The 24,445-nt window shown below is 38.4% G+C and overlaps 5 protein-coding genes across 14 annotated transcripts in view; 2 read left to right on the forward strand and 3 right to left on the reverse strand.

Annotated features, from left to right (window-relative positions):
- Positions 1-4,132, forward strand: part of mrtfbb (myocardin related transcription factor Bb) — a 91,999-nt gene extending 87,867 nt beyond the window's left edge. For 6 of the 7 annotated variants that reach the window (XM_088090911.1, XM_088090912.1, XM_042504970.2 and 3 more), the window contains 6 exons: positions 181-316; positions 421-1,290; positions 2,149-2,259; positions 2,457-2,582; positions 2,688-2,748; positions 2,857-4,132. In XM_088090911.1, the coding sequence (XP_087947037.1) occupies positions 181-316; positions 421-1,290; positions 2,149-2,259; positions 2,457-2,582; positions 2,688-2,748; positions 2,857-3,317 (1,765 nt within the window). In that variant the 3' untranslated portion in view covers positions 3,318-4,132. The remainder of the gene's footprint in view (positions 1-180; positions 317-420; positions 1,291-2,148; positions 2,260-2,456; positions 2,583-2,687; positions 2,749-2,856) is intronic. The other variant, XM_088090913.1, reaches the window with a different exon arrangement.
- Positions 4,133-4,416: 284 nt separating this feature from the next.
- LOC121956641 (uncharacterized) lies at positions 4,417-10,953 on the reverse strand. Of its 3 annotated transcripts, XM_042504976.2 has the most exons (6): positions 10,827-10,953; positions 8,734-8,883; positions 8,465-8,599; positions 8,300-8,386; positions 7,594-7,741; positions 4,417-7,441 (listed from the first exon to the last, which is right to left on the reverse strand). In XM_042504976.2, exons 2-6 carry the CDS (start codon positions 8,873-8,875, stop codon positions 7,333-7,335), a joined length of 621 nt encoding a protein of 206 aa, XP_042360910.1. In that variant the 5' UTR covers positions 8,876-8,883; positions 10,827-10,953; the 3' UTR covers positions 4,417-7,332. The 3 variants fall into 3 exon arrangements, with proteins under 3 accessions (XP_042360910.1, XP_087947044.1, XP_087947043.1); XM_088090918.1 differs by having other exon boundaries at positions 8,300-8,599; positions 10,840-10,953; XM_088090917.1 differs by having other exon boundaries at positions 8,300-8,599.
- A 136-nt stretch (positions 10,954-11,089) lies between these two features.
- Positions 11,090-13,294, reverse strand: snrnp25 (small nuclear ribonucleoprotein 25). The gene is made up of 5 exons (XM_042505749.2): positions 12,836-13,294; positions 12,091-12,181; positions 11,845-11,950; positions 11,672-11,746; positions 11,090-11,585 (listed from the first exon to the last, which is right to left on the reverse strand). The coding sequence occupies exons 1-5, from the start codon at positions 13,043-13,045 to the stop codon at positions 11,528-11,530; spliced, it is 540 nt and encodes a 179-aa protein (XP_042361683.1). The 5' UTR covers positions 13,046-13,294; the 3' UTR covers positions 11,090-11,527.
- A 144-nt stretch (positions 13,295-13,438) lies between these two features.
- polr3k (polymerase (RNA) III (DNA directed) polypeptide K) lies at positions 13,439-18,445 on the forward strand. Its single transcript, XM_042505466.2, has 3 exons — positions 13,439-13,701; positions 13,809-13,896; positions 16,871-18,445. The coding sequence occupies exons 1-3, from the start codon at positions 13,591-13,593 to the stop codon at positions 16,996-16,998; spliced, it is 327 nt and encodes a 108-aa protein (XP_042361400.1). The 5' UTR covers positions 13,439-13,590; the 3' UTR covers positions 16,999-18,445.
- Positions 17,281-24,183, reverse strand: cdip1 (cell death-inducing p53 target 1). Of its 2 annotated transcripts, XM_042505464.2 has the most exons (6): positions 24,045-24,156; positions 23,075-23,115; positions 21,290-21,439; positions 20,690-20,830; positions 19,885-20,161; positions 17,281-19,043 (listed from the first exon to the last, which is right to left on the reverse strand). In XM_042505464.2, exons 3-6 carry the CDS (start codon positions 21,363-21,365, stop codon positions 18,932-18,934), a joined length of 606 nt encoding a protein of 201 aa, XP_042361398.1. In that variant the 5' UTR covers positions 21,366-21,439; positions 23,075-23,115; positions 24,045-24,156; the 3' UTR covers positions 17,281-18,931. The 2 variants fall into 2 exon arrangements, with proteins under 2 accessions (XP_042361398.1, XP_042361399.1); XM_042505465.2 differs by lacking the exon at positions 23,075-23,115 and having other exon boundaries at positions 24,045-24,183.
- Between the last annotated feature and the right edge of the window lie 262 nt (positions 24,184-24,445).

Genomic DNA, 24,445 nt, shown 5'->3' on the forward strand with positions numbered 1-24,445 from the left:
AATAGTTCACACCCAATTTTACACTAAGTTTGACCACAGCTGCTGTTTGTCTCAAATACTTTACATTTCCTGCCCACAGCATCCTACACAGAAGCTGTTGATTGTGAAAAATGGACCATAGTTCAGAATCCCTCTCTGATCTGTACTCCTTTTTTTCCTTGCATCTTTTTATTACAACAGACCAACAACTGAGGTACAAACCAGCTGTTCCACTGTTGCTCTGAGTGGAAACGCTGTGTCTACCCCTGTGCAGCCACGCCACACTCAGACGAACCGCAAGCCGGATCACTTACCAGCTAATCTGGATGAGATGAAGGTGACACGTTGCTGCCTGGACAGACTATTTGTACTGCATGCATGCAGCAGTTGAGAAAGAGCTAAATTTAAAATATGTTTTATAATAATCTGTTATTTTTACAGGTTGCTGAACTGAAAATGGAACTAAAACTCAGATGCCTGCCTGTTTCTGGGACTAAGACAGATCTCATAGAGAGGCTTAAGTCATATCAGGAGAACTCTAACATTCAGACTGTGGCTGCCATTGAGACAGCAGCATCACAGTCTGAAAACACAAAGTTAACCCCTCCTGTGTCCCCTATAGCCTCTAGAGTGTCCAATTTGGGCATAGAGGATAGCAGTATGGCAGACAGCCCCGCCAAGCTTTCAGGTGCTCTGTCTCCTACTCACACTGCTCCCTGTGTGAACTCCCCACAGAGAGCTCCACAGGAGGAGACGAGGTGCTACGAGAAGGACTCTGAGAAGGACAAACGTCTCCACGAGAAGGAGCGTCAGATTGAAGAGCTGAAGAGGAAGCTGGAGCAGGAGCAGAGGCTGGTGGAGGAGCTGAAGATGCAGCTGGAGGTGGAGAAGAGAAGTCAGCATGGAGATTCTCCACCTCAGCTCAGCCCTCTTGCAACAGTCCAGGTCAAAGAGGAAAACAGGACAAACTGCTCAGCGTCCTGCAGTTCTCCTGGTCTGCCAGTGTTGATTAAACAAGAGGAGGCAGCAGATCACTTCGCTCCTCAAAATCAGTTCATCATCAGCCACCAGGCCGTCAAACAGCCTGAAACCCTGCAGCCGATCCAGACTGAAGCTCAGATCCTCCTGCCTGCTTCCCATCCTGCCTCAGCAGTCACTCTCCAGCTTCCTGCCAGCAGCATTAAATTACACACTTCTGTTAGCAGCGCAGCCCCAGGCCTCATCCAGACCTCTGGACAGGTGCCACAGAAAATAGAGGCCTCAGCAGCATTACAACAGCAATGCAGCACTCAGACTCAGCCACAGACAAAGGTAAGAAAACACACTAATGCTTGAACAGACTGCCTCGGCCCATCTCTTTACTTGTCATCACTATCAGCTGTGTTTTGGGTTTTTTTGGTAGTTTTTGGATTCTTTAAAATATGCAGAGTTGGGTTTTATGTGATCATCTGTACATGTGTGCACCTGAAATCATAAATTCTGTTTTCCGTGCAGTAAATTCAGATTAAGTTGCACATCAAACATCTGCTGCAGTATTTTCGATGGCACTGGCTGACCTCACATCACAGTTTTATTTTTTTACATTGTTAAGGCTTTTATCATGGGTAATGCATCTTTCTTGTTGCCACAGTAATAACAGGCCTCAGCTGGGTGGTTTAATCCTTCCATATTCATATCAAAAAGGGGCTTGTGGAAACTTGGGTTGGCGGAGCAAGTGATGAGTGACGGCTGACAGTAGTGCCTGACTGCCCTCCGTCGTCTCTGTGCTCCGAGCCAAACAACCAGCCAGGATTAGCAACAGAAACCACAGCTCGATGCTAACTGAGGAGAACACTCATGAGCTGCATGCTGCTGAAACGGTGCTGTCAGTAGTGGAGTAAAAGGTGGTGATGCCTCAACTGAAGAGGGTCCAATGAAAATCAACTAACAGTGCTAAAATAGTAGGGAGTGCAGAGTAGTCTTCATTTAGGTTGCACACAGTTACCAGTCTCTGTACCACAAAAGAGCTTGGTTACTACAACAAAATCATTTATTGCTTCCACAAAGATAACAGGCGCTGTAATGCATTGCTTTTCTGTGCATGTAGGAGAGAGCATTACACCACATTAATGGCATTAAATACTTCATTAATGTCTGCCTCTATGCCGACCTGTCTAAATGTCTCTGCAGACTTGGAGGATGGGTAGCACAGCACAAAGCTTACTCAACACATTCCCAGCGAGTGGATGTCCTGTGGGAGCCTCCTCAAGCCAAGACAGTCCTAAAGATCCTACAAATAAGGTGGAAGATCAGGATCCTAAGTCTCTTTTACTTTCTCTTTGTTTTTTTTAGTTTTTCTCGAAAGCACTACTGTTTTGAAAAGCACTGGTGTAGTTGCTTATTTGTTCAGTGTCCGCTGCATTTCAGTGATGATTTGTATCAGAGGTATCCTGTTTTTCATATGGAATAAGGGACTGTTGTCTTTTCATGTTTAACAGTCTCTCTGCTCCAGCCAGCCAACTTCGATGTTGCCAAAATTCACAAACCATGTGTCAAAGTGTAAAGACCCACCTCGCTATGAGGATGCAGTCAAACAGACACGCAGCATGCTAACAGCTGTCCAGGTGACAAATAAACACACAGTTTTGTTTTGTTTTTTACATGTTATTCTTTTAATTATTATTACTATAGCAAATCAAACATTTACTGGTGTTTTTATTCCTTTGCAGGGTCCCACTGCAGCTAGCCAACAGATGGACGACTTGTTTGATGTGTTAATCGAAAGTGGTGGTGAGAAATACAGCAACTTTACTTTCTTGAAAGAACTGGTAAAATATGCTGTAAAGTAGTTGTGATTATTGGATTCTCACACTTACTTTTCTGTACATATTTTTTCAGAGATCTCCCCTTTCATCAGACAGGACTCTCCCAGCCTGGACAAGCCTCTCCCTGTGACAGCCAGTGTAACCACCCTTCCCATCAACACAGTTTTATCCCGCCCTCCACCCGTGGTCCAAGTGGCCCAGCCGCCCACAGGACAGCTCAACCCCTCGGCCAGCCTGGCAGCCCTGACCTCTGACCCCCAGCTGGAAACCCTCCTTGGCGGCGCTCACACGGAGCCACAAACGCTGATGGAGGAGCTACACTCACCTGTAGTCAGCATTGAGGTAGACTTTAATGAAAACACATCGCCCTCTGCTTTGAACTTGCACAGCACCCACATGGACAATATGGATTGGCTGGACCTTACACTGTCTGTGCCAGCAGAGGGGGTCAGCCCTTTGGACATGTCAGCGCCAGTAGGCGTCTTCTCCTCTGACTTCCTGGACTCACATGAACTGCACTTGAACTGGGTTTGACTGATGTCATGGAGAATTCTTACACCCATCAGACATTAATTCATTCATCATCCGAAACTGATTATCCTATTCAGGGTTGTCGGTGGGCTGGAGCCTTTCCCAATGGACACTGGGTGAGAGGCGGGGCGGGGCACACCCTGGACAGGTCACCAGACTACCACGGGGCTGACATCTATCAGACAGATTCAGATCCACTTACATTTTTATGCAAGGGAAGATGGCTTTTTGTTTCCTGCGTGGGGAAATAAGAGCTTTTGGAGGTTGGGGCAGCACTGTTTTGCCTCCTGGCCGTATAAATCAGCTCAGTAATAATCTAATTGTGCTGCATCAGTTTAGGCATTCCTGCATTGCGTCCTTTGAGGTCTTTAAACCCTCTGATTGTACGGGGAGACTGATGTAAAGTAGGACTGGTACTGGCAGATTAATCTGACAGTGGAAGTAGCTTGTAAAATTTCAATCTTAAATTATGCCAAGGACTTGCTATCAATCTGTTTTCATGTTATTGTGTTCTCTTTGTTATCTGATCAAACTGAATGTATAGTGTTACATTGGCCGTCATTATAACTGAAAGAGTGGGAAAATGTCCTAATGCTGGTTAAATAACAATGGGTAATCACTGCATGTTGCTGGGGCTTGTCACGTCATGTAGTTCACTCCACCCTGTCTGGGAATTATTATCTCTATCACAACAGATTGTAAATACACAAGTGCTAAATATTCCCTGTCAATATGTAAATTGTGAAGCATAATTCAGGTGTACCACTGTACACAGTGACCAAGCCAGTCTGACCAATCAAGTATATACTCCAAAATAATCTTTTAATGTTGTTTCTTCTTTCCAACAGTTCTTACAACATTTCAAGCAGCCAAATCTTCACTTTTGCATCTCCAGTGTGCATCTGTACACCGTGTAAAACATACTGCACATATTTTTGTAAAGCTTAAAGTCCTGTGAGCTTAAGAAGTAGAATACTTATTCAAAACAAATTTGAGTAATCTATCGTGCTCCGTCAAGATTGTATCCAAATGAAAAGTGATAAACTGTAATGCAACAACGTTCATTGACTCCTAAAGGGTTCAAAACTTATAGTCAACTTGGTATTTGTCTAGGTAGTTTATTGTTAAGTGTAAGCATGGCAGTGCATACCAGACCACAATCTCTGTGCACAGCATTACAATGTAACATACATGCAGTACAGACAAATCCAAAGGAAAAATGACAGTATCCATTAATATAAACCGCTGCTCATTTGTGTTATTCACTCACTGCTCACTGAAATAACGATGCAGTACAGTTGGTTTTTACTGTAGTGACATCTGCTGGTCACATCTGAATCCAGTCAGCAAGCAAAGTCTTTGGTGTGACTGTTGTTTTTGTTTTGTTTTGTTGTCTTTGTTTTTTAAGCAAACAGTAAAATTTGAAGTCTTGTATGAAGAAAACAAAATGCAGCGTCAAAAATGCCAATATACACAACACAATAGAATAGAACAGAATATGTCTTTGTTATTGTACAAGTACAGCGAAATTGAAAATTCAATCCTCACAGTGTAAAAACTATTTACTACTGAAAAGGTTAAAAAAAACAAAAACTACTAAACACATACTTTAAAAGAAGTATGAAATAAATAAATAAACAAAACAAATAATTAGCAGCCTCAAACGGGAGACACATTACACATACACATTCACATTCTGCAGGCATTGCAGAATGTGAATGTGAATGTGTGTGCTGCACCACAGCGGGATAGTTTCTGGACAGTGTGGGGTGAGTGTGTCTGAGCACAAAGGTCACTGAACCTAATGTGTTATTTTGTTGAATTATTAAGGATTCATTGTCTGCTTCTGCAGGTTATCTGGACCATTGCTCACAGACTCATCTGAATGTTGAGGGAATTGTTGTGATAAGGATCTATAAGGTTGGTATTTTTTCCCTTTTTTCCTATCAGCATATTAAATTTGGAATGAGAAATATTTTACCTTAACTCACAAAACTAAACAACACTAACGCTGAAACACTAATGCAGACTATCTCTATTGAAATATTATCCAAAGTGGTATTAGTTTCTAAACCAGGCACCTGCCTCCTCGATCCCCTACCAGAAAAACTTTGTAAAGATTTATGGCCATCTCTGGGACCTACAAGCTGAATATTGGCAATTTATCACTTACAAATGACACTGACACTGACACTGCTGTGGTTAAACCCCTACTTAAGAAACCACACCATCTCACCATTCTTCTAAAAGCACTAAAAAGAGTTATGTCTCAGCAACTTTTGGCCCATGTGTTTTGACCTTTTAGGTCTGCTTTCAGGGCCTGTCACTTATTTAGGTGGTGAATGATCCTTTGCTTACTATGGATTTGGATTCCCCTTTAGTGTTTCTATCACAGGATCTTAGTGCAAATTTTGGCACCATAGATCACTGTATACTCCGAGACCATCTGGAGAATCACTTTGGCATCTTTGGCTGGGTGCTTGCGTGTGTTAATTCTTACTAATGTGAAAAAACACTGCATGTTTCCTATAATAATTTTTCTGTACTACTTAAAATGTTCTTATTTGAAATATGGTGTTGCTCAAGGCTCTATGTTTGGTCCTCTGCTTATCTCTCTTTATATTTCACCTCTTGGCCAAATTATATGCAGTCATGAAGTTATTTTAAATTAGACTTCTGTCTGCCTGGATGTCTTATAATTTCATGCTCCTAAATTCTGATGGATCTGAGATGCTGATAAATAGCCCTGCATAAATAGACAATGGTGTGATCAAGTAACAGTAACTCATAACAGCTGCGTATTGTCTCTACTCCCTTTCTGACATCAGACAGTCTGACTGTGTTGAGACCTTTAAATCCCAACTTAAAACTCATCTTTTCACCTTTAGTTAGTGGCTTATTATTCGATAACTTTGTTAGCAGTATCCTTCCGGCAAGTCAGTCTCAGTCTCAATGAATTCATTAAGTCTATAGTCGTTGTTTGTCTTGCGGACAAGGATAGAGTAAACTTTCTGAAAACCATTCCATTTCTCTAACCCTGTTTTTGTCCTACAAGCACATAAGTGTTCAAGCCTGTCTCTCTCCCTAGCTTCTCCTCCTTGTCCTCTCTTTTCACTCAGACATATCTGTGGTCGGTCATTGGATGTCCTGGGACTTCTCTCTCCTCCCTGGTTCTCTGTTCCACATTTCAGATGTTTTGGATCTTGATTTCCATTCAGCCTCCTCTATTGTCTCTGTTAGTTGCTTGTGGACATGTTTTCCTGGTCTCTCTCTCCCCCCATTGTGTCTTCCATTTTTTTTTACCCTTGTCAAAGTTTTCTGGGGAGGTTTTACCTTATTTGAGGTGAGGGGTCAGAGGGTGTCACATGCTGTACAGATTGTAAAGCCCCTTGAAGCAGCTTTGTGATAATGGGCTATATAAATAAAATATGACTTTGTACGAGATATACGTGTATTTATGTTACCTTTGATATAAATGTAGCAGTCATTTTGTAAATACACACATTATTTGGGGTTTCATATTAGGCCTATGACCATCCCCACTATGCCTTTTCCCCTTTAGTGCTTTAAAGAATATTATTTTGTAGTTTTGTTGCACAAACAAACAGTTCATGTCATTTGTAAGCCATTAGAGGGAACTGAATGTTTATGTGATTTTAGTCATTTTGCAGATTTGAAGTACTATAGTATATTTACAGTTATACTGATCAGCTTTTCTAATTCAGTAAAAGATCAGTTTGAATATACAGATACATCCTGAAAATATAATATAATATACATTTAGATACAGACAACATGTTCCTTCTGACATATGCTCCATTAAACCCAAGTGATTGCGCCTGAATGTTTAAGTCTACAAACATCCTTCAGTCACTAACATTAAGTGATCATAGTGATAGTGAATGCAAATAGATACACTCTCCAAGGGAGCTGTGCTGCTGAAATGCTACATCACCAATGGATAGATGTATACTGCTCTTTCAGTCCTAGCTTTAGTTTCTCACCAGCTGCTTGCCTCTCAGAGTTTTTTAATAACTTGGATTTCCGATCGACACTTTGGACATCTGTGTGTGGTAGATTTGAACTTATCGAGGCAGAAGGGAATGAAGCAACAACCAGCCACGCAGCTGCAAAAAAAAAGAAAGAACAGGAACAAAATAAAATGTCAACAAACCTGGACATGTATGACTATAACACCAATAGAAACAGACCAGACAAGGTATGATTATATCCTCATGCAAATATTTCACCATGCAGGATGAAGGGAACAGTTTTATACCCCATCAAAGCTGTCATGAAACACACCAGCCAGGTGACACTGCTGACAGAGGTAAAGGTCTCTGTCATGATGAACTGGTTGCACTCTGGACACTGTGTCTTGCATGGACATGGAGGAAGTTTTTCCAAGTCCAGAATCACTGTAGGGGCTGTCAAGAAAAAGTCAGTTGACATTATTTCGGTCACATTCCAGTGACACAAAGTTGCAGCTACATGAAGAAAGATATGACCGCAACGGTAATAAAAGGAAAGGTTTTTCTTTTGTTTTCTTTTTTTGTAAGAGACTCTAATGTGGTAGAAAGTACTCTATCAGTTTTTTTTAGATTAGATAACAGTTCACCAATTTGCCTCAAAACGGTATAAATGCATGTCTTGTAGATGATCAGTAAAATATTGGCAGCAGAGTTGCCATCATTGTACTGTTAATTTAACAGTTGCCCTGTTGTAATCTACATTACAGTGTTATTGTAATAATACCATGAAGTGCTGTTGTTTGCAGTAGACTGCTGACAGCAGGTTGTCAATACATTTCTTCTACAGTTTGCTTACCATAAGTGAAAACATTTCAACTTACCATAAACATCAGCTACATTGACAGAAATAAGGACAGTTACCAAAAGAAAAGAGTAATGTGACAGCAACACATGTGCGATGTGATGACAACCAAAAAAACAGGTAAAATTAGCATTTTTGAATGACTGACTCACCAGGGATATTAGGTGGATGCTCAACAAAGAAAACATTGTTGGGAGGATCACCAGGCACAATCTTCTCACTGGAGGTGAAACTGACCTCTAACAAACAGGGAAACAAAGTTACCACACAAAAATATGAAAATGAGTAATGATCTGCAGCAGTAATTTTGGACTCACCTTCCTTGCTACTGTTGATATCTTTGGCACTGAGGATGCTCTTGTGACTTTTTTGGAGCTCTAGCTTTCTTTCTGCCAGTTGTTTCAGTTTGTCATCAATGCTGTCAATCTCATGCTGACAAAAGGCTGCCTCCTCTGGTAGGAGAGTAACAACACACATATGACACAGCAGAGACAAAAAATGGAATATGCAAAAGACTTAAGATAGCCATTTCATTTTAATGTTGCAAATATCTGCCTCATTCTTGGGAATGTCTTTTGTAATTCACCTGTTTGTCCGAATTCAACGCGATTCTTCAACTCTTGAAATATGCACTGGATTTTTTTCCTTTCTAGAAGTTGTTGTCTCCTGACTGTAAGATGTTTCAGTTCAGTAGCTATCCTCTCCAGCTCGCTGTCTAAAGAAGTCATGATGGATGCTGAAAAGACAAGGGGAATAGTGGACTGTTTTTAGCCTATAGGTTGGATATTTGGATTACTGTATGTTTGGTGTAAATAGAACGAAAGCAGTGAAATGGGTATACATGTTTATATTGTGAGGGGCATCTTCTCAAAATAAAGACTGATTTTTAAAGTATTAATTCTACAATAGATAAATAATTTGATATGACAACTAGGATTTTAAAACTTAAACTAAAAACAAACAAATATCTGGATGGGATTATCCTGATGCAGTTTGGTTTAAGTGTTATCACTTGTGGTTACCAGCCTAAACTAGCAGGTTCAGAACCTAACTGTTAGCCTGTCCATGGCCGTGTTCATTGTCAAGGCATTGTGAAGATAGATAAGTATAAGGACACAGATGTCCATACTCAGCATTCATGTTGTTCGTATTTGTGAACATTTTCTGAAAGCTTACGCAAAAAATGGACAAAACAGTGCAGTACCCCCAGAAATTGTGGGGGCAGAGTAGCCAATCATTTATGCCAAACACTATGGACGCAACAAAGATTTTTTTTAAATGGTGTAACTTTTTGAGGAGAGGTCATGCAAGTTGTTCAGAAATTTTAAACATCTGTTATTACTTTGTCCGTGTGCACAAACAGTTACCACAGGGCAGCTTAAAGAGATTGGACAGGATTAGAGTCAATGCAAAGGAAAAGTTTTGATGCTGCACTTTTGTGCCCTGTAGTAGACATATCCATGCCAACGTAAAGGATACATGGAAATATATGGGGAGTAGTAGTTACACTTGAAATGTTTGTATGTAAAGGTAGTGTAAATGAGCCTTTATGTGGTGACTGAGGAAGTCAGGTTACATAACATTTATATAAAAAGCACCACCCTATTCACCTCCCTCCATACATGGAGGGAGGTGAATAGGGTGGTGTATGGGTCAAAAAAGTACAGGATGTTCACCCAGCAGACCAGCGTTCATGTCCTGTGTAAAACCAAAAGTCAGTGTTGACCTATCTTAACTCCATAATGGATATCACGTAATGTTATATTTGAAAAAAAAAAAATTCAAGCCAAACCATGGTGTTTTTTTTTCGTTTTGTTTTGTTTGTTTGTTTTTTTCTAAACCCAACCACACACTGTTAATGCCAAACATAACAAAACTGTTCCCATCACTTAACAAGGGTATTCTTACTATTTGGTGGAACAGGACCCTGCTAACACATATCTAGAAATACTAATAATGCCGGTTTAATGGAGTGATATTATTCAACACGGAAATTCAAATAGGATGCTTTTTTTCCCCACAGGTATCATTTGCATATTTCTCTCCCATCTGTGATATGAACCATGGACATGTTTCATGATTAAAAGAATGTCAGCAGACTAAAAGCATGTTATGTCTGCCATGTCATTTATATGTATATATGTATGTATGTATATGTGTGTATATATATATATACATACATACATATATATATATACATATATATATATATATATATATATATACATATATATATATATATATATATATATATATACATATATATATATATATATATATATATATATATATATATATATATATATATATATAGATGATAATACATTTTTTTGCATATCAATACATCAAATCATGCTTTAAAGACTCCTCAATGGCATTTTAAGGTGGTTGGTAACAAAATATACTAAATATTGGGCTAAGCACTGTTTTTCCTCCAAAAAAAAATTAAAGCAACAATTAAATAAAAACATAAATAAAATTCTGGTTTGGAATGTGAAAAAAGGCCAAAACAATAATATAGACTTGAATTTACAAAGCAACACACAACACAAATCTCCAACTGTACCTGCATTGTACTCACTACCACACTGTCATCATAAACATTACTCCAACATCTCAGCTACAAACTTTAAAAAGTCCTATATAAACTGTAATTAAGAGAATATTATATTAACGAACCAGTGTGAAATACCGTTTATCCTCAGCAGCTCCTAGTGTATCCTGTGCAGGTAACACCCAAACCAGCTCAACAAGGACATGTATTGTTCAGTTATACCAGGGAATATTCAAATCATCAGGATACCGCTGCCTTCTCTGGAAAATGTGATGGGATGCTCTTGTTGAGATGCAAGCAAAACACACACAAAAATAAAAGCAAAATATTGGAAAATATTTTAATGTTTAAAGGCAACTACACAAAATCACCACACACTGGCAATAAAACAGCTCCAGATATTTTATTTACATTAAGGTTAAGATAGCCTTTATTGGTTCACACACCTGGGAAATTCACTTGTTACAGTGGCTCAGTGCAACATTAAACACAGAATATCAAATATAAAGAAATATAAAAAAGGAGAATATCAAATATGAACAAATATAGAAAAGGAGAATGCAGCTATTAAAAATGATTGAATTTAACAACTATTAATTCAATTTAACAACTTAAGCTATGATTTGAATTTGACAACTAACAACTTTACGTGTAGCTTTTTTGAGAAGTAGCTCAGTATGTTATGTGCACAGCAATATCACGTCATGACTGCCCAAAAACACTTTAAAGTAAAACAAGTCATACAATCAAAAAGACTTTGTGAAAGTCATTTCAAGTCTGTAGCATCAAACTGGTGTTTTTCCTCAATGTGAGCAACTGTGAAACTTCACTTTTTCCTGAGTCTCTTCATGAACGTCACTTCATCTCTGTTCCTGATCCCGTAGCTAAAGGAATACAGAACGGGGGGTAAATCATCCTGATGATAACAGTATCACAAGAAAAAAAAAAGTTTCTTATTTTACACTCTTACTCTTTAAGTCTCATCTTGTCATCCTCAAGCTTTTCCCCTTGAAATATCAACTGATACGTTCTCCAAACATATCTCCTGTGAAAAAAAATTAATAAACACTGGCAATTGGTTTGGCCGTTAAAAACAGACTTAAATCATTTTTATCTTCTTGTGTTTGTGTTTTGTGTTTTTACCAGCTGACGTGTTTCACTCCGCCTTCACGCTGTTGTTTCAGCTCCATGAATCTGCGAATGGCTTTCTTCAGGTCAAGGACGCTGGCATTTTGGACGACCACTATGGCTTAGGTAGGAACATTTTTTTCAAATAATGGTTAATAAAAATAAAAATAATAAAAATAATTAACTATAAAACATATATGAATATAACATGCTATAATATTATGCTTCAAAATGAAACAACAAAACAATCTCAACACTTACGCATTATCTCGCCATCTGCCTTTAAAACCCTCACAGTCATCGCCTGGCCGTACTCCAAAGCAATCTGAGAATTTACCTCCTCCAGAGTCACCTAGAGATAAAGATGATCAAATTTAGGGAAGATGTAAAGAACAACAGAGATTCTGACAAACTTGTTTCGTTCAATACAAATGTTTAACCTGATATTTTGTATTTTTTGTACCATCATCGGAGGGGCCTTGAATGAAAAGATTGACCTGTAAAAAAACAGGTAAAACTTTGACCTGTAGTAAATGATCTTCAAAAATTGGACACAGTGCTGAAACAATCATATAAGCATTTCATTAATATAAAATAACTGTCAGTTGTAGCCATAATTGCAGTCAATTACAAAAAAAAACTATTTTATAGTACTACAATGTTATAAAAATTCATAGTTTTTATTTTTGTTTGTTTGTTTTTTCAAACAGGTCACATTTCTGCAGAAAAAAAAAGTCTTGACTTTATTAGGAAGACTTGGAAAGAGTGGAGACTGGGAAACTGATTTATCCAAGTTTGAGCATTTCCAAACCAGATAAATTAAAATGCATCCGTTCGTCATGTTTAGAGATATCTAAAGAAAGATTCAATAAAACCTTGGTGTGGGTACTAGGCTACTGTATGATTTAAAAGTGATATTTATGAGTTTTTACACTAACTATTTTTCACACGCAAAAATCATCACAGACAGTGAATGTAAAGTGCATCGTGGACAGATCATACCAACCTGTATGGGCAGATCACAGAGTAAAGGATCCTGCACCAGCCGCGCCAGCCCCTCCTCGAAAATATCCAGGATCTCTGAGTGAGGAAGAGCCTCCTCGTCTTCCTCCTCCTCAGCATCTAAAGCTGCCATCTCTGTCATGTTCTCCTTTTCCACCTCTTCAGTCTTCACAGACTGTCCTCCTCCTGCAGCGTCCTGACTCTGCTCCTCCATCAGCAGACACGGAAGTCAGTCAACAAACCCGGACTGTTTACACCGGTCAAAAAATGCATAAACGAAGTCAAAATACTAACACTTTTATTTAGCGAATGCAAGTGACAAACATTTTCTACTGTGAACTATTTCGCTGCGAGAATCCATGAAGTAAACAAACTATGTGTACAGTAAAAATTACACACCCGAAGGCAACTGTGAAACTATATGGTTCCGCTTAGTAGACGAAAAGTCAGATAACATTTTAGTAATTTATCAAGCACACAAATATTGGCCTTGTTAAATATGACTCACCTTTGTTAACATTTTTGGGCACTGTTGTTAAATGAAAATAAAGCTAGTTCTTCGTTATGTTTCGTTTCCGACCGAGTGATAAAAACGGTAGCACATACTTTCATCAGCCACTTCCGTCGCTCCACATGGACCAAACAAACTGTGAACGGCAGGGAAACTAAAAAAATATCTTGCTGTGTTTAATAGAGCGCTCATATTGAATCTTTTATTTGAGTTTGTAGCTGTTAGCTACACATATTTTATAATTTAACATGCTTCTTTTTTGTCCAACCTGCGGAAATGTTCTAATTGTCGAGGAAGGTCAGAGGTGCATGAGATTCGCCTGCAACACATGTCCGTATGTACACAACATCACAAGAAAGGTGAGTCAAAGCGGTGTTTGCAGTCAGTGTTATAGTCTACGTTTTGTATTTTAGACAAAGACGCTGCTCTTGGCTCTTTGTGTGTTTGATGTATTTTTTTTCTGCAGGTAAATAACAGGAAGTATCCCAAACTGAAGGAGGTGGATGATGTTCTTGGTGGAGCTGCAGCTTGGGAAAACGTGGACTCAACTGCTGGTAAGTGACATTAAACGAATAAGTGGTGTGTAGATTTGAGTTTATGGCTGTTTAAGAGGCCAGTGACCTTGCCTTGATTAATCTGAAGTGTGTGTTTTCTGTCAATTCAAAAACCTTCAATTGTCTCTGGCGTAAAATGCATATCATTTGTTTTGGGGGTTGGCTGATATTGTTTTTCAGGGAGGATACGGAAATCAGTTATTTATAGTTAATAACCGATATTTGGAACCGATATGCATTTTCAATAAAAATGAAAATTTTTCTGTCAATATTAAGAATTTGGAATATATCAAACTTCAGCACAAAATTTTATATAATGCCTCTGTTTAATCAATCGTCATTTCATCATCATATACAGCAAGTGCCCAGCAATTTTTTTTTTATTAAATCAAGTGAAAATATATTTATTTAATATATATATTTTATATATAATATTTAATATATATATATATATATATATATATATATATATATATATATATATACCTGATATTCCTTCCTGATACTCCTCCTGGTTTTACAAAGTAAAAGTTCCTCCCATGCTGACACTTTCTTTGCACAGTTTAATTAATTAATTTTATTGGTGGTCATTAAAATAAAACACCAATACAGATAATCGGCAAAATTCCAAACATCAGCTCCTATTATCTCCCAGGCTGGTAATCTGTCGACCCTTAATTTGTATTATTCCTCCGAGTTTTTGAACAGGTCTTATGTCAAAGACTGTTGCCCCATCAATATGTATTTCCCCCGATCTCAACCTGAACCAATCCCTTACAATTAAAATATTTAAATTATTGGAATTTCCTCTGTATTTATCCAAGATCTATGCAGTGTCGTCATTAACACTTAATGAGCAATTTATTCTTCTGAGATGAAAATAGGACATACAAATGAAAGGCCCAGCTTCTGTTTACAGTCTGATTTAGACATTTAAAGGAAACGTGTGTACGATTTAGGGGAATTAAGTGGCGTCTAGCAGTGATGATTACAGTGTGCAAACAGCTGAAACTTGAAAGTTTCTTCAGTGTTCATTGTTCAGGAGGTTTTTTATTGGGAGCTGAATTATCTGCAGAGTTCTTTTCCTTCCCAAAACACATGGACTACATGTTTTAAATCAGTTAAAACACTGAATGAAGCACTTTCAAGTTACAAATCCATGTTCCTCATACGCTGTTTGTCATGTCACAGACGAGCGGCTTGTCCAGTGCCAATTTATGTGTGCTCACCTATTTTCCCTGATAACTCCACATAGATCTCCTCTTTTTATGGCTCTTGTAAAAACAAAAATGACCTTATTTAGAGCAGGTGTTTGTTTTTTTATGCTCTGGTACTACTGTGGAAACATGGCACTGCAACATGGTGGACTCTGTGGACAAGGACACGCTCCCTCTGTAAATATAAACAGTTCTTTCTAACAAATACAATTATTATTTTCAGGTTTTTAAACACTAAAGAAAAAATACTAATTATATTCCATTTCTGCCAATATACCCCCCAAAATCCTACACACTGGACCTTTTAGCAGCTCAGCCTTTTGCCATGTTATGGATATTTGATATTCAAATTGAACAACACACAAGTTTATGACACTGGGCTTTATTGTGTGTGTAGGTGCATGTCTGTACACCCAGTCTACCATCAGCTGCCAATAAAACTCAAAGGGAAAGTCTTCCTAATGTCGTTAGAAAATTCATTAGATAAGCATTATTTAGTCGCTCATATAGAACATCGGGTAAAATTCCTGCTTTATATAAAAGATTACAGCTTGTGCTGTCTTGCTTCTGTCACCTTTGGCAAAAAAGTGATGATATAAATAATCTATAACTGAACCATCTGTACAACAGACCTTTCGCACTAATCTCATATTTTCTGAATTTAAACTATCTTGCGCCCCAGAATCTGGCTGCATCCATTATGTTTTAAAATGAACAAATTAAATATTAGTTGTAATGACAGTTTTTCGAATGACATAAAACCTCAAACATTTCTCACTATCGGAAACACTGGTGCCATAAGAGGTGTGCGTTATTCTGCATTTCGTTTTCGATTATCACAACGTATTTTTATGCCGTGCCGTCAGCAATAACTGTGGTTGCAGTCATCATGTTATGGGCTCGTCTGTCTGTCCAACTCATTCTCAACGCAGTATCTCAAGTACGCCTTTAAAGAGTTTCTTCAAATTTAGCACAAACGTCCACTTGGACTCAAGAATGAACTGGTTAGAATTTGGTGGTCAAAGGTTAAGGTCACGGTGACCTCACCAACCATGTTTTTGACTATAATTCATGAATGCATACGCTAATCATGACACATTTCACACAAATCTCTTATAGGATAACATGATGAAGTGATATTTTATATCTAAAATGTCAAAGGTCAACCTTATTGTGACATCACAATGTTTTGCAAAAACACCTCAGGTCATTATTCATTGTCATAAATCAGGAACAGAAGTTGAAATATTCGGTCCAACACCAAACTTGAAACTTAGATGACTGTATAGATTAGTGCTGTTGGGAGAAAAATACAATTCTAGCTTTTTAATTATATATATGTGTTGTTTCTATGTTTTTACTTAAAATGTAACCGTTTGTGCATCTTTACAAATAAATCTTATATCTATTCATAATAATTGTTTTGCACATCAAATTGTACGAAAACTCCTGGGGTGTTTTTTTTCCCTTTGCGCTGGATTGCACTGTTGAACCTTCTAGTACAATCTCGTTCCTCGAGTGTCTGTTTGACTTGGCAGAGCTACTGCGATTTTTAAGCAAACCTTCACTTGTATAGTGGCGACTGCACGCACACAGATCTGGATTTATTTTTCTTGGCCACGATTCTTGTATTAATGTGAATATCAATCATGCAAGCTTTTGCAGCTGCAGGGTCTTAAACACGTCCGTGCTTTTACAAAGTATAAACCAAATATGGCCACCCCAGATCTTGTGAGTGTGTGTGTATCTTTTCACAGAAACCTGTCCAAAGTGTGAGCATCCTCGGGCGTATTTCATGCAAATTCAGACCAGATCAGCCGATGAGCCGATGACGACTTTCTACAAATGCTGCAATGCCCAGTGTGGACACAGATGGAGGGACTGAAACCTTAACACAATTGTAATGTATTTAAAGTTTATGCAGCAAAGACACTCATACCTTATCCTTCATTTTTGAGCCTATATTTAATGTCAACAGGCTCTGGTAGATTTGGAAACTCTTCCAGTGTTTTCCAATTGGTGCAGTTTCGTTTCTGTGTGTTCGCTCGGCTGAGGTTCATTTTTGTTTTTTGTGGTTTCGGATGATATTTAAATACAGTGTTCACTGACATAAGCAGAGTTCATTTTCTAAATAACATTAAAATAATCTGAATGACAAAAAAAAAAATCATGTTCTGATTTTTATTGATAAAATAGTACCTGTATACAACAGTCAAACAAATTTTTGACTTACATCGTTATACATATCACAGACATTTAGAGAGCAATGCAGACCAGCATTATCCACAACAATGGCATACAGTACTTCGTATTTAAAGTTCAATGCAATCCTTCAACTCAAAATTCACTTTCTTGCACAGTTTAGCTAGCCTCAAGGAGAAAAATCAAATCAAATGCGCATAGAGTTCAGGAACTAGCCAGTGAGAATTACTTGTTTGGATGTGTGGCTCATGCAGACAAACTGCACTTTGTGAGTGACAGTGAACGACAGCTCGGGCATGCTGTGGTGGCCATACAAATGGTCCTTCATTGTTAGTAATCTCAATGGAATCACAATGTCATTTTGCAGGATGTCTGATACAATCATTGATTTGAAGCTTGTTCCTAGCAGAGTTCACTATTTAGTATTAGTCGAAAGACAGTGGTATTCATTATCTAACATGCATCTGAGCAATGCGGGTATTCTTAAGGGGCTGATGCCATATTGGGAGGTTTACAGGCTAAACCATGTTCTGTGATGATGATGGTGCCACCGCCCCAAATTGTTTGCCAACATACCGTTCTAGAGAGAGGACACTAGATTGCAAAGATGTTGCTTAGTGCATCTTCACCAGTAACAGTGAAAATGTCAGCTCTACTTTAAGTCTACTACAATCATACACTACTTTTAATTTGACACTAAGTCCTCTATGTCCAAATCTCTCAAAGACTAATGACAGCTGAGGTTAATTGTGTTTATGAATGCATCAGTGGGGGGGAATTGAATTCCAACTTAAAGTGCTTGGCTTTATTGTCAAAATTAAATAACCATAGACAGAGGGCAATAACTGTAAATCACTCAACATTTTGTGACTACTGACTGAAGCCCAGAAGATTAATAAATATAGCAAGTAACATCTTGGGCATTCCCAAACAAGCAAATACATCAGTCTATCGAGCTAAAAATGGTTCGTAAGTGTGCTCACATTCAAAAAGGGATCATGATAAAAGGAAAAGCTAGATCTGTTAGAACATAATGATCAGACATGGACAAAAATGTTCACAGTTCTTAATATTAATTTCGTAAAATACTGGATAAAATATTTGAAATAAATATGAAAAAAACAAGAAAGCTAACCCAGCATGTTTGACTTCAGTATGTTTGCTTCTCAGCAAGATTCACAGATGAATTTAAATAAATAAAGTGACCATTTTCACAGCTTTCTCTAACTGAGGTTGTCTATCAGATTTTTTTTTTTTTTAAACCATTAACATGCGTAACGTCACAAGCTTTATCTCCCAAGTTTTCATACAGGATCAGATGCACCTGTGTGCAAGCTGCCTATCCATCTCTGTGGATGCTTTTGTGCCTTACATCCTCTGTAGTTCAGTGAGATTTGTACATTTCAAATGCATGTTAATACATGAAAGAATTATGCTGAAAGATATATACAATACATATTCTGTGAACTAATGAGAAAACTGCACTTACAATGTAAGAGGGCTACACAACACTTTGCAAAAATGGGAGGAAAAAAGCCTGTCACTACCAGCAGGAGGAGCTGTGAGTTTGTGTGTGTGTGCATGTACACGTCTCTGTAGCATACAGCTGTCAATGGTTAGCATATACGCTTGTATGTGTAGATGTAGCCCTTACAGTAAGGGCAGGTGTGTGTCACATCCTTGAGGTCATCAATCAGACAGGGAATCAAGCAGCAGCCAAGATCACACCTGAAAATAAGGATCAGAATCAAAAGTTATTTATTGCAAATTTACACCTGCACGTGGTTAGAAATGTTAGAATGTTTAGAAACGTAAACTATACTTTTGTTGCAGACATGTGGAGCATTTGTGTCAGCACACACAAAAAGAGCAACTGTTAAAGCCCATGTATTCAAAGTGCCTGCGGACAGGCAACGTGTGCGTGTTCTACCGGATTTGAAAGAGGTGAAAACGCGTCACTAAAGGCATAGAAGTCAGGGACAGCTCTGTTTGCAAGATACAGGATAAACTTGCTTCCTGAATCAAGAGCATGTTAGTAAACTCTTTTGACTCCAGATCTCTGTATATCATATCTGTACACTTTAATTTGCATGTCAAACCATAAACAGGTGAAACCTCTTTGCATATTTGCTGAGAACAGGCTGAGTGTGAACTTACAAGACAGTGTAAAGGCGTGATCGTGAGTTTGAGTTCTATATTCTGACTCATAGTGCTTTCGTACGCAGATTTAAATACATCTAAACATGATTATTCAAGATCATTATTCCACCAAATATAATCCTATTTGAAACAAATATTTCAAAAGTAAAAATCTAAATAGTCTTAATTTTTTTTCGAAACAGGAAAAGTATCAGATGGTTTATGGAAAATACACAATACGCCTCCTTTATAGTGGCTGGTAGACTTTCTTCACACAACATCCAAAAAACAATCTTACTCTAGTGAGTGGCTAATAAAATTTGAACATTAATTTGCCATTTCACCAGCGTAGGGGTCAGGGTCACACCAATGATGCTACAAATCCCATCTCAAACAACTTCTGACTAACCTTTATCAGTCTTCTACTTACCCTACGAAGAAGCAGAAGAGGCAGAAGAGTGTGTTCATGAGGCCGACGTCGTGGGAGATGCGGGTGACGATTGCCTGCTGGCAGTGCGGACACACAGTCTGCACCGGTGAGGTCTGGAACATTTCCCCCTGCAGTACGGTCACAGTGGTGGCTGCTCCTGGAGGAGCCAGGACGGTCGCTGTGTGACCTCCCATGTGGACAAAGTGACTGGGACCAGGGCCCATCTGTCCTGGCATCGGGTGAGGATAGTGACCAGGCGGAGGAGGGTAGGGGCCACCTGTACACAAGGTAATGACACTTGATATATTGTACTGTGTATAGATTTAGGCACAGACTAACTTGTCCTGATAAGGTGATCCTTATAATTGAGTAATTTATCAGTTTGCTTACAGTAACGAACAAATCAATGTCTTGCGCAACCATAAAGCTTTAATAAGAGATAACAATGAATTCAGTAGTATAGCCAAAACCCACTGAGAATCAACATACGACATCGCAGCCCTATTAAGCTTTTAGTTATTCTATACTGTCTTTTTGGTTTTCAGGCTCCTGTCAACTGAAACTGCAGCCAAGGCCAAAGAAATACATTAAAGAATGTTGGCGAGCCAGATGTTGCACTGAGGTCGTTGATGGACTGAACCTGGGTTTGACTGGACTGAGATAAAACGTGAGTAACTTATGGAATTACATCACCTCACATGGCCAAGACTATGACTTGGAATGAAAGCTAATTTAACTTTATTTGCCAAATATGTTTCCATCAACTTGTTTTGATCCTAGCTGCGTAGCGTTATACATGTGTCACCTTGTGGCGGTGGAGGCATTGGCATGGGCATAGGCCCTTCTCCAGGTACATGTGGGGGAAGGAAGCCTGGCTGTGGGGCCTCATAGGGTGGAGGGCCGTAGTCTGGAGGTAAGGGCTGTCCCTGTATTGGAGCATTTCTTACTGAAAGAGAAAGAAAAAATGGCATTGAGGACAGGTGTACACAGTTTTGAGTATGAGTCAACAAATGCAAAGAATCCTTACTGCAATATTCAATCTTAAAAGTGGATATTACACAATGCACCTTCTATTTAAACGCTTGCAGCGCTTATATTAACTGGCGTTGTGGTTAAAGTTTGGTTAAAGTCTTTGCAGTAGCTTGCACTGTACTTAAAAGTAGTGCAGGGAGGACGACGGGTCAGCTGCACTACTTGATTATCACAATGTATTCAAAACTGAATTTCTTCTTTGTGAGGGTTTCTAGGTTAGTGAATCAGAGGTCTACTTTCTACCCAAATGGATGAACTATTTTTAAGTCTCCATAGTGACAGTTTGCTCAAGCCACGATTAAAATTTGGTCACACACTGCATCTGTGAGGGCCTTTTACGATCACAACAGTCTTGCATGATTAGTTTTATTACCAGGCTGTCCATTCTTCTCCTCAATGAGTGGGGCACTGGGACCTCCAGGGTACGGAGGAGGAGGATCACTGGACATACTGGCCGGATGTCTGTATAGGGAAAGGGGTTGGACACGGTGCTCCCCTCACAACTCTCCTGTGGACTTTTATTCTGCAAGAGACAAAACAAACCCACATGCACAGTTTGAGTCTTGAGGCTCATTATTGTCCGACACAGACTTTTACTAAGTCATAAAATGATCCGACAACAGTCAGAGAGGCTAATGAAGTACTTGGTGGAACTGCTGATGTCAGTCTGCACATGTACTGCAAGTTTCAGAGCAACTGAGTGAAATGCAGTGAAGTTTTAAGCAACTCTTTGATGAAAAGCAGAGACTTTTGTTGCCTTGATATATTGGAGCATTGCCTGATACGACAGAGTGAGAAACAAATTGAGACAACAAACAAGTGTGTTTGATTAAAGGATTAAGTGAGCTGTATTAATATACAAAGTTATTCGTTAAATTTTAGGGTAAATATTATGTTGTGATCGCTTGCTCACGCTTTTTAAGTAAAATGCACCCTTCAGTGGCCTGTTTTTGTTCAAGTTTCATAAATTCATGTAAATATGTTGGTGGAAACTATACTAGGACAGGATGCTAATTCAGTTGACAATCCAGAGTTATGGGAAGTTATTGGAAGTAAAGAAAACATTAATAAAGTTTTAGCTCAAGTTTCAGTAGGAAGCATGACTTTTCCTCTGACTAAATATCGCATGTCATGGCTGAATTCAACATTCAACAAATGTCTCTGAATTTTGTTTTTTTGTCTTTTACAGTGAAGTCTGTACTTTTATTTGACTATGATGATGACTTAAGAGAGCGACAGGGAAATTTGAACACAACAAAGTACAGCACTGTGTAACTGTATGTCCTGTGTGGCTCAAAAATGTGAGAGTGGTTAGAATGTTAGTGAGAAAAAATATTTTCACAAGAAAAAAATGAGGCTCTTTCAGTTGTCATCTATTAAGTCAGACACTATTCCACAGAACTTTAAAATGTGAGAGAAACATGAAGCTATAGCTTTTTAAATTTGTGTATGACCCTACATATCCTAAATATAAGTCTACAGGGGTTCAATTACAGAATAACCCTATAGCAATGCAATAGCTGTGAAACAGACACTGCATATGTAAAACTCTGAGACTGTGTCAGTGAGGTGTTGCTGCCTCTCTGTGGTTACGTCCGAGGCTTAGAGCTGCTGTGAAAACAAGTGATAAAGTACAGTACTGGGAAATTTTGATGTGGTAATATTGTATCAATACATGGACAACAAGTATTTTTTTTTATTCAATAAATGATTAATATTGCAAATTACGATTAAACTATTGCTTGCTTACTAAAATAATACGATTAATTGCTTTTTCAGTCAACTAGATACATTTTGGTTCAATAAACATTACTGAAGTAAGATAAACAGTCTAAAAATCTTTTGAAGTAAAACAGACCACTTATTTCTTTTAAGGACATAAATAGAAGTTAAAGAGGAAATACACTGCAATATAAGTGTCACTTTAGTCAGCATATTTCCAAACGTTTAAAATCGTGACTTAAGTATGATGATAATATTTTATCGTAAGGGCCTCTGGTGATTTCCACCCCTTCTGAGGCTATAATGTGTAAAATGTGGTTAGAACCTAAAACATTCAGTGATGAATAGGCCCCTGACAGATGTGTCCAACTGTCAACACATTACTAAATACGCTACTAATGAGAAAATATATATATATATATATATATATATTTACCTGCTAATGGGAAAAGAAAGATGTGGAAAATCTGCCACAACCTGAAATATGACGAAAATGTTAGATACTTTAACAATGTACATCTACTAAGATAGGCAACAAAATAACAAAACGACTGCACTGCTCAGATTTAATGGTTTATGATTCATTTAGTAATTTTCAAACACAACAATATTGCTAGGTTGCCCCAAAATATGTATTTTCTCAGCCTCAACACAACTACACCATGTCCTCATTTAAATAAAACCCAGCTGAGTGACACCACAATGAAAAACACAAGTGAAGCACCACCGCGATTGTTTGTGTGAGGTGCTTGTTAGAAAACAAACACCCCCATTACAGTTTTTATTTAGCATTTCTGCTATATTGATGCTAACGCTCCTCAGCTAACCAACTAGCTAGCCCGTTGTTGTTGTAATCCTTCCCATAGATGTGATCCTTGCCCAGATAATCCAGCTCAGAGCTACTTGCACAACTAACCATGAATAACACAGTTACGCAATACAGGCTAGCGTAAACCAGCAGTGATGTTAACTTGAATTAGGGCGCGAATCTAATACAAGTATATCTCACATTATTATTTACGTTGATTGACACGGTGGCTAACGGAGATAATGCGGACTGGTGTTAACGCTACTAGCGTTGGCTAACTGGCAGATCGCAGATTATTTATCCCACCTAGCTCTTGTAAGCAGGTTAGAGAGCGATCGGCAGTGGGTGATTGTTGGTGCTCGGCTGGTTGAGTAACTTGGAGGACAAGGGTGTGTTTGTTTAACTAAAGCGGAGCATGTTTGCTAGCTGTCGTCAGCTGACGTTAGCTAGCGTCGCCATTCTGGGCACAGAAACAACAGACCGAAGATAATTCTCGAAATATGTAAATTAACTGACTAAACTTCTGCACCACTGCGGTACACTGTTTACGGTCGCTACTACGATAATGCAGCTGTCAGTGTGATGAAAGACAAATTACCTGATATTAAGAGAAACGCAGCCTGCTCGCCGTGTAACTGAAGTTGTTAAACGCTCTTCTTCTTTTTTCTTCTTCTTCTTCTGTGGTGTTTAATGGCGCTTGGTATCCTAAGAGTCACATTACCGCCACCTACTGGATTTACCACAAGGCATAGTAATAACGATAGTAATATTATTATATATTATTGTTTATGGTATTTATAATGTTCTGATTGTACTATATACGCGTATGCACACAATAATAATAACAATGATAATATCTACGATATTCTGTAATTGTTGTATGTACCCATATACAATATACATGCACCCACACACACATACACATGCATATATCTATAATTACACATATTTACACGCATACAAAATACTAACAGCTTATAATAATAATAATAATAATAA

Source organism: Plectropomus leopardus, chromosome 18 (assembly GCF_026936395.1).
Source record: "Plectropomus leopardus strain MGB_pleo_1.0 chromosome 18, ASM2693639v1, whole genome shotgun sequence".
Classification (NCBI taxonomy): domain Eukaryota; kingdom Metazoa; phylum Chordata; class Actinopteri; order Perciformes; family Serranidae; genus Plectropomus; species Plectropomus leopardus.